An 8,100-nucleotide genomic window follows, 5' to 3' on the forward strand; every position below is an offset into this window, starting at 1 on the left:
CGATATTCACCCCCCTCTATCGAACGATCACGATCCAACACGCACGTCACAATGTGGAGCGCTCTGGCTGGACGGGATATGCCACACTCCAGGCGCCTGGAAGGGATCCGAGCGTCCCGAGCCTCCTATATAAGGAGGATGCACCCTGGAGCAAAGAATAACGAACAACAAGATCTTCCAACATTTGCTCTGCCGTGTTGTACTCCTGCGACGCTGCGAAAGCTCCTCCGACAGCGCGCCTCATTCTTATTTCTTTTTGGTTGTCTGTATTCTTTCTTTAAAGCAACTATACTTTCAATTGTAAAACAATTATTCGAATTGCTAGTGGATTGCCCAACGAAAGCACTCAACGAGTGCGAGCCTTAGAGTAGGAGTCGACCAAGACTCCGAACCATGTAAAAAGGTTCGTGTTAGCATTGCTCTGTTTTCGTGTTTTCCGCTGTGTACTCAATATTCTTTTCAACGTTTCAAATCGATATTCACCCCCCTATCAAATTACAAGATCCAACAAGTGGTATCAGAGCAAGTACCGCTCTGATTTGGTGCAACCACCAATCAGACAGGGATGAAATTTATTTTAATTTTTTTCTTCGATTTTCAGTTTTGCGCTATAAATCCAAGCTGGTATTGTTGCCAGTTTTGGAAAAAAAAATTCATAGTAATTAAGCTGAATTGGTGCGACACCAATTCAGTTCTTTAACTTTATTCCGCACTGCTAATCCAAGACCAAGTCTTGGGATTTTTTCCTCTTTGTTTAATTGTGTGCAGGACAAATATGTCTCAAATTGAAGGCTTCATCACAGTACGCCCCCCCTATTCAACGGGGACAATTTTTCATACTGGAAGAAGCGGATGGAGGTCTACTTGAAGACCGATTTTGATCAATGGTTCAGTGTCACCAGAGGTTACAAGGTGTCAATCGACAACTCCGGAAACCCACTAGATTTGGAACAGTGGACTCCAGACATGAGAAAGAAGTCCTCCACAAACTACAAAGCTCTCAACACACTACAATGCGGGCTGACGAAGGAAGAGCTGAATCGAGTAGGACTGCACCAAAATGCTAAAGAGTTACGGGACAAGTTGATCGAACTCCATGAAGGAACAAGCGATCACTACAACAAAAACCTTCATAGACATCGGTTTTCCACCGGTGTCTATTTGATTTTCGACCGATGTCTATGAAGCCGATGTTAAAAGTCTATCATTTTAGACATCGGGTTAAAACCGGTGTAGTATCACTTAACGACACTGTTTCATCAACGGTGTAAAACCGATGTAATATTATATGTTAATAACACCAGTTTTGGCAGCGGTAAATGACCGATGTAATATTACTTTATAACACCGGTTTTACATCGGTGGAAAACCGATGTAATATATATATTTTTTAACAGCACAGATTTGATTTTAAAACCAACAATAACAAAAAAAAATACACAAATATTCACAAATTGTACAAATATTCTTCATTCAATAATATTCATAAAATACACAAATATTCACAAATTATATAAATAATCTTCTTACAACAATATCCATAAAATACCCAAACATTCTTTTTACATCAAAAGCTAGCTAATAGATATCAAAATCAAAGTATAACATTCTGTTAACACATCAAGGTACAACTGTCTCAAATGTAATCTAGCATGCATTCAGCCCACTCGAACCGCACTTCATCAATTTCAACTCTGGAGTACTTGAGATTTGTAAACTGTAAAAACACATAAATCCACCATATGTCAAATAACTAAAACAAATGTGTACATGTATCAAATAAAATAGAATACTGAGTTTTTAAAGGCTGCTGTGGAAGATAACGAATATAACAGTGAAGGAAGCATAGAAGAACAAAGAAAATGTTCATAGTTAACAAGCAAATGAAGAGATATACTATTTATTGTACTACCTTTGATGTCATCTTCCAAATCTCATAAGCAAGAATGCAACTGTGCCCTTTGTATACACATGGCTAATAGACATAATACAATAAGGAGCAAAAGTTATAAAATTCACCATCACCACGCAATCAATGAAGCAGACAAATACAAGGTGGGTTGATATGGAGTGAAAGTGTTAATTAAGTGGAACTGCAACAAATTACCTATTTCTATGTTGCATCATCAGTACAGTTAGCCATGTGCATGAAGATGGGGGTCTAAATCTCTGTACAGGAGATTTGGATGGTTAAGTAGTTTCTATTACTGGCTTTTACTATAACAGATCAACTGAAAAGTGTATATCTGGTTAATTTACAAGTAATGAAGTATTCACAATCAGGAAGCTATTTAATGGTCTTCTTTCTTATCAAGAGCAGGGAATTTTCTTGATGCAAACTAGCCCATTACTGTAATCATAGGGCACTAGGTCACAAAACTCAGAAACATCGATTATGTTAGGACGCTGAGATCCTAAGCAGCAATTTTACTTCAGAAAAACCTTGGAAACGATCCCAAATTCAAGAACATAAAGATCCTAACATATCTCACTTACATCCGTCAACTCTGCCTTACAGCACAGTGGACAACAAGAGTGGTGCATGGTCGCCAATTGCACAAGTGAAGGTTCTCCTCTCTTTTTCTCTCAAATTTGATTGGCTGACTATTTATCCTAAAAGCTAAGTTGTTAGGAAAGAGAGAAAGAGACTAATATATACATTGATATCCTTAATAATCTTCATCTCTAATTCAAAGAAAAATACACTAATTCACCAAACAAAGAACAAGAACTTATCCCCAGGTCATCTTAAGAAATTCCAGATATTTATCTGCAGCAGAAGTACATCCTAGAAATGCCCTCATTAAGTAACAAAATTCAATCCTCAGACTACTCTAATGGGCGAGTATGAGAAGAAAAGAACAGGAATTGCTCAGAAAGGTAATGGATAAATAAAGTAAACCTTATGCATACACCAGCACATAAAACTCCTTTCATATTTCTAAGATTTTATTGATTGCGATAGAATGGACAAAGAAAAAGTGGAGTCGAAACGTACAAACAACACTAATTCTTCTAAATTCGGCATAGATGTAACAGTGTGAGATAAATGAAATTTATGAAGTAAACAAAAAATTGAAGTGTGAGATAAAAAACTCTAGATAAAAGTGGTTGTCACCTTGGCAAACTTATCTGATTAACCTGTTAGAAAATGAGAGCCATCTGCAGATTTTGATAGGGAGGTAATTGTTTTCTGATGACCAATTTCTTTATCTGCCTCCTTCAGCAGTTTGCCAGTCTGAAAAGTTCACAAAAAAATACCACAATGAATACACATGTTGCCTAATGACAACAAGAATGAAATTGACTATGCTGTGATGAAGAGTTGGGCAAGGTCTTGACTAATTAAAAAATGAAATCAAATAAGTTTGAAATTTTATATATCTTAGATTTTGTACTGCTATTCCTTGCAACCGATTTAATTTCCTTGGCTCATCAAGAATGAAATGATAGTTAAATTAGATATGACAACAGTCTCTTATAATTGTATGTTATCAAACGGCATGAAATTTCCTTGAAAGATAAGAGCCACCACAAAACATGGCAAACATGAAAAGTAGACCATGTGAAAAAAAATGATATATTAGGAACTGGTACAATAATTGTAGGGGGACTAATATGATATCAGAGAGAAAAAAATCCATACTTAGCTAACGTCACATCACAAAACAACAAATTTACATATTAGAAGATAGAAACATCCATCAAGTCTTTTGACAAATACAAGCTAACTTCTTGTATTAAAATTTACATGTTTGTAAAATTTACAAAGTAAGCTTGGATATGGTGGATGAAACTCGGGGTGTTACTTCGCTGGACTAATCCTAAAAGTAGACCATCTTCCTCTAGTTCTCGCCTACCGAGGAAATCGAAAGCACAACTTATACACCCTAAAAAGCCAACCTTCAGAATGCACACATTTGATTAGATAACTGACGGTAAAAGGCTGGCAATATACAAGTTCCATGCTGATATCACTCTGAAATTGCAACACAACCTCAAAAGGCTTGTGCTCTTTCCTAATAAGTTTTTTTCAATGTAAGCTCGGATAAAAATATAATGCACCTAGGTTAAACAAAATATACATATAAACGCGAATGGAACTTCAATTTACTGAAAAATATCTATAGCTGATTAGATCGATCGTGTTGGCGGTGATGCAATGAAAACTGGCAGCAGCTTCATTGGCACTGCAAACAAACCAAATCAATATGATCTGTTAAACAAAATGCTACTTCAAGACAGATGTTTTTTATAGATAAATGTGGAGATTTTTTTTTTCTTGACAAAATATGGGCATACAAGAACATTACTGTGGAAATTGAAAAGCACCTGATCCTCTGACAGGCAAAATTTGAAGGGGACCCTTTTTGACAAGTAGAATAGATACAATACACATCTCTCTTAGGAATATGCAATCATCTGGCTATTGGATACTAGACATATCAGAATGTAACGGTTGAGGTGACTGAGTCTTGATTAGAGGCTTCAAGGATTCCATGATACTAGAAAAAGAAGGCCTTTTCCATGGCTCACTGAAGCTCAACATGTGATTTAAGTTAGTGTGTGGGGAAGCACGAGTGAAGAAGTATGTTAATATTTAATAATCATGCCTGCATCAGGCAATAGATATCTATACCTGGCCCAACAGCACTCAATTATGGCAGCCACATGTCTATTTACAGTACTTGTGATCTCAGGCCTTCTTGCCTTGAAGCCAATTGCAGCAACCACCTGCAAGGGCACAGCTTATATTTTCTTATACAGTTAAAGGAAAATAGATCAATTAATGGGACCCAGCACTGCCAAAAGAAGTTACTTTTATTTGTAGCTAAAATAAACAAAGACTTGATGGATAAAATTTACAAAGTAAGCTTGGATATGGTGGATGGTGAGGTAGATGCTTCCGGTGTTTGGAAAAGTGTTAACAAAGTCAATCTTGGGCCATGTTAATAGGTCGATAAAAGTAAACTTGTATTTTAATTGTTGCTTCTTAGATGGTGAATTAACAGATTGAGAACATCCATATTCTAATCCTGAATATGCTATAGAAGATTGATTAATACAAACTAGAATGACAATTAATGATTGAAAAAAAAAGAAACATTGACTATCATTTAGAAGATGAAAATCCTTCTAGATGTCCATTAAAAACTTACTATACATTTTCTGATTCCCAGCACATAAAATCAAAACAAGTAACTGCTATAAAAAATATAAATGACTCCACAAAAGATTTGTCATGGCAAACATACCTTTCCAAAAAAAGTATCTTACAATCTTTAACCTTCAAGGCAAAGAACCAATAAAGCTTGCGAACACAAACGAAAAACATCAAATAAGAAGACCTTTTTTCCAAATAATTCTTTTCTTTCTCAAAAGAAATTAAAAAGGAATATGGCATGATTTTTGAAGCTGGCAAAGTTGTTACACCTAAAAATCATATCAAACCATGTAAACATTTTATGGATGACTACCAACAGAAATTTCCAAAGTTTATTTAAATTGAAGCTTTTGTGCAACATGAGTTCTCAAACTTCGATTTGCATGTAGTAAATAAGCATGGCAAGGTACATAAAGCTAACAATAACATGTTTTAGACTTATGAAGTAAAAAAACAAATTTCCTCAAGAGAATAATCATATCTATCAAAAACTATCCTTCAACAATACAGAGGAAAACAAATGAGATGAAAGAAAAGAATGAATGGGAATAGTACAGACTTCAAGAAAAAAAGGAGTCAATTTGAAGCCTATATAGCAATTCCTATAACTTGTACATGTACTTACAAGCTAGGCTCATGCTCAAGTGTAGTCTTCTCTCTATGAGGAGAAAAAATATCATTGAATTCCACAATGGAGAGACAAACCTGAAAATTGACATAAACAATAAATGAGTTCAATGCTTGAACATATAGAACATCTCATTGGTATACCCAACTTAATAAGTATGGTCAAGATTACTACTAAATCCAGGAGTCCAATTTGTTTTTTGTAACTATAGCTAAGAAATAAAATACAAAGTAACACAAACAAGTAATGGGATGGAGCATTAACCATCAATTGTAACTTGTAAGTCATTAGGTGACTTTTTGTAGTGAGAAGCAACATAAAGGGAAATCATGCCCTGTAATATAAATGAAAAAATAGCACAAATTTAACCAAATAAAAGTACCTATAAACATATCTCACTCTCCTTGTGATATTAGAAAAGTATATCTCGGTTGACATAGTAAAGGGCACATTCACTTGGATGTGGAAGTCTAGACAAATAAAAGATCATTTAGAGAATGACCTGAAAAATAATTATTTACTTTTCATCAAGAATACTAACATAGTGATATTTGGAATGTAACTTGCAACAACCAAGCAAAGTAATTCATTAAGCCATGACTTAATTGAATCCTCAGTAGCATATCTGCTAGCTTGTGCAATTCCATCTTCTTGAAAAGCTTACCAGTATATGGAGATGGAAAAACACGAGAGTTTCAGAAGCAGATAACGATGTCGTTGCCTCGCTACAGGCCACTGCTTAGACCCCCTCGTGTGCAACCGTTTGTGAACGGGCTGCCTCGTGAGGCATCGACCCCCTCGCGTGCATCCATTCGCAAATCGACCGCTAGTAAACTAGTGGTCTGGAGAGGCTGCGACCCCCTTGAGTGTGGCCACACCTAAAGCATCCTCTCATCGCCTGGCGAGGTTACACACGGTGCTGCGGAGAGGGAAGAAATAAGATATAGGGTTACCTTTGAACTCCTTGCTTACTGCGAAGAGGGAAGAACCTGGTGCGCTGCAAATACGAAAGGAAAGAAGGGGTGGGAGAGAGGAAACCTAGCGGTGATAGAGGAAAGGAAAGGAGATGGAAGAAACCTAGCGGTAGAAAGGAGATGGAAGAAACCTAGTGGTGATAGAGGAAAGGAAGGAGAGGGGAGGAAATAATGATCGAGTGGGAAGGAAAGTTTAGGTTAATAATGACCAAGTCTGGTCCGGTTATACAGTACTGCCAGCCTTTGGTCGAGTTCGCTTTCGCTCCACTTTCTGCGGATAGGAATCACATACCATCGACATTTGTTTGGCTTTCCGGTACTCTCATGTATCAAACTACAGTGGAATGCTAGAAGGTCTTCTATCGTACTTTCCTATTAGTTGTTAGCTAAATAATGACATTTATAAAACCATACAAAGTTTAATATGATAATTTTTATAAAAAAATAATTAATGATAAAGAATGTCATTATAAAATATTTATAATGATATTTTTTTAATAAGTGTCATATAGAAAATGTCACAATAGACTTTTTTTCTTGTAGTGAGAGGAAAGGGCGTCGATCTAGGAAGGGGAAGGACAGTGCGATATAGGTTTAGGTTTGGAGGGAAAAGTGAAGTGTTACAAATTTTGACTAAATATTGGGGGGAAATTAAATTATTTTATTTATCATAGACATCGGGTTTTAAAATCCGATGTTAAAATCGGTGTCTATTAATGAAAAAAAGGCGCTCATAGACATCGGCTAAAAAACCCGATGTCTATGAACGAAAATCTGCGCTCATAGACACCGATTTTTCAAAAAACCGATGTAAATTACTCAAAGACATCGGTTTTTGCTTAAAACTGTTGTTGTTCCACCGATGTCTATGAGGGTTTTTGTTGTAGTGGATGCAATGGTAATTAAGCGTGATCTTTTATTAAACAAATTATTTAATATTAAAATGCAAGAAGGAGAAACAGCGAGTCAACTCCATGCGAGGATCAAAGATATCCTCAACGAACTCCACGCGATAGGCCACCAAATGGAGAATCGTGATCTGATAAGGTACACATTGAATGCTTTTCCATGTAATACCTTGTGGGCATCTATCGTGGATGCCTACAAAATTTCAAAAAATTTATCTAAATTAAAACTCGATGAATTATTTTGCGAATTAGAATTACACAAGTAGACTAACGTCGGATCCGAAAAAGGTATTACCTTGTTTGCAGGTCCCTCCAAGGAAAAGAAAAAGACCAAGCCTGAACCTGAAAATGAGTCCGATCAAGCTTCTGAAGACGAAGAGTACCTGGTGAACCTGGTAAGGAAAATGTTCACCAAGAGGGAGAAAA

The 8,100-nt window shown here is 36.2% G+C and overlaps 1 protein-coding gene and 1 long non-coding RNA gene across 5 annotated transcripts; both read right to left on the bottom strand.

The window, feature by feature from the left end:
• Positions 1-3,157: 3,157 nt before the first annotated feature.
• On the bottom strand, positions 3,158-6,902 carry LOC122001601. 4 transcript variants are annotated; one of them, XR_006117409.1, is made up of 4 exons: positions 6,457-6,902; positions 6,175-6,262; positions 5,790-5,869; positions 3,158-3,238 (listed from the first exon to the last, which is right to left on the bottom strand). XR_006117409.1 is itself a non-coding variant. In XM_042556433.1 (4 exons), the coding sequence occupies exons 1-4, from the start codon at positions 6,437-6,439 to the stop codon at positions 3,210-3,212; spliced, it is 303 nt and encodes a 100-aa protein (XP_042412367.1). In that variant the 5' UTR covers positions 6,440-6,611; the 3' UTR covers positions 3,158-3,209. The 4 variants fall into 4 exon arrangements, 2 of the variants coding, with proteins under 2 accessions (XP_042412367.1, XP_042412366.1); XR_006117408.1 differs by having other exon boundaries at positions 6,175-6,294; positions 6,457-6,613; XM_042556433.1 differs by having other exon boundaries at positions 6,334-6,611.
• On the bottom strand, positions 4,044-4,532 carry LOC122001602. The gene is made up of 2 exons (XR_006117410.1): positions 4,333-4,532; positions 4,044-4,190 (listed from the first exon to the last, which is right to left on the bottom strand). It is a non-coding gene; the product is annotated as an uncharacterized LOC122001602 (long non-coding RNA).
• Positions 6,903-8,100: the final 1,198 nt, after the last annotated feature.

Source organism: Zingiber officinale, chromosome 7A (genome assembly GCF_018446385.1).
Source record: "Zingiber officinale cultivar Zhangliang chromosome 7A, Zo_v1.1, whole genome shotgun sequence".
Classification (NCBI taxonomy): domain Eukaryota; kingdom Viridiplantae; phylum Streptophyta; class Magnoliopsida; order Zingiberales; family Zingiberaceae; genus Zingiber; species Zingiber officinale.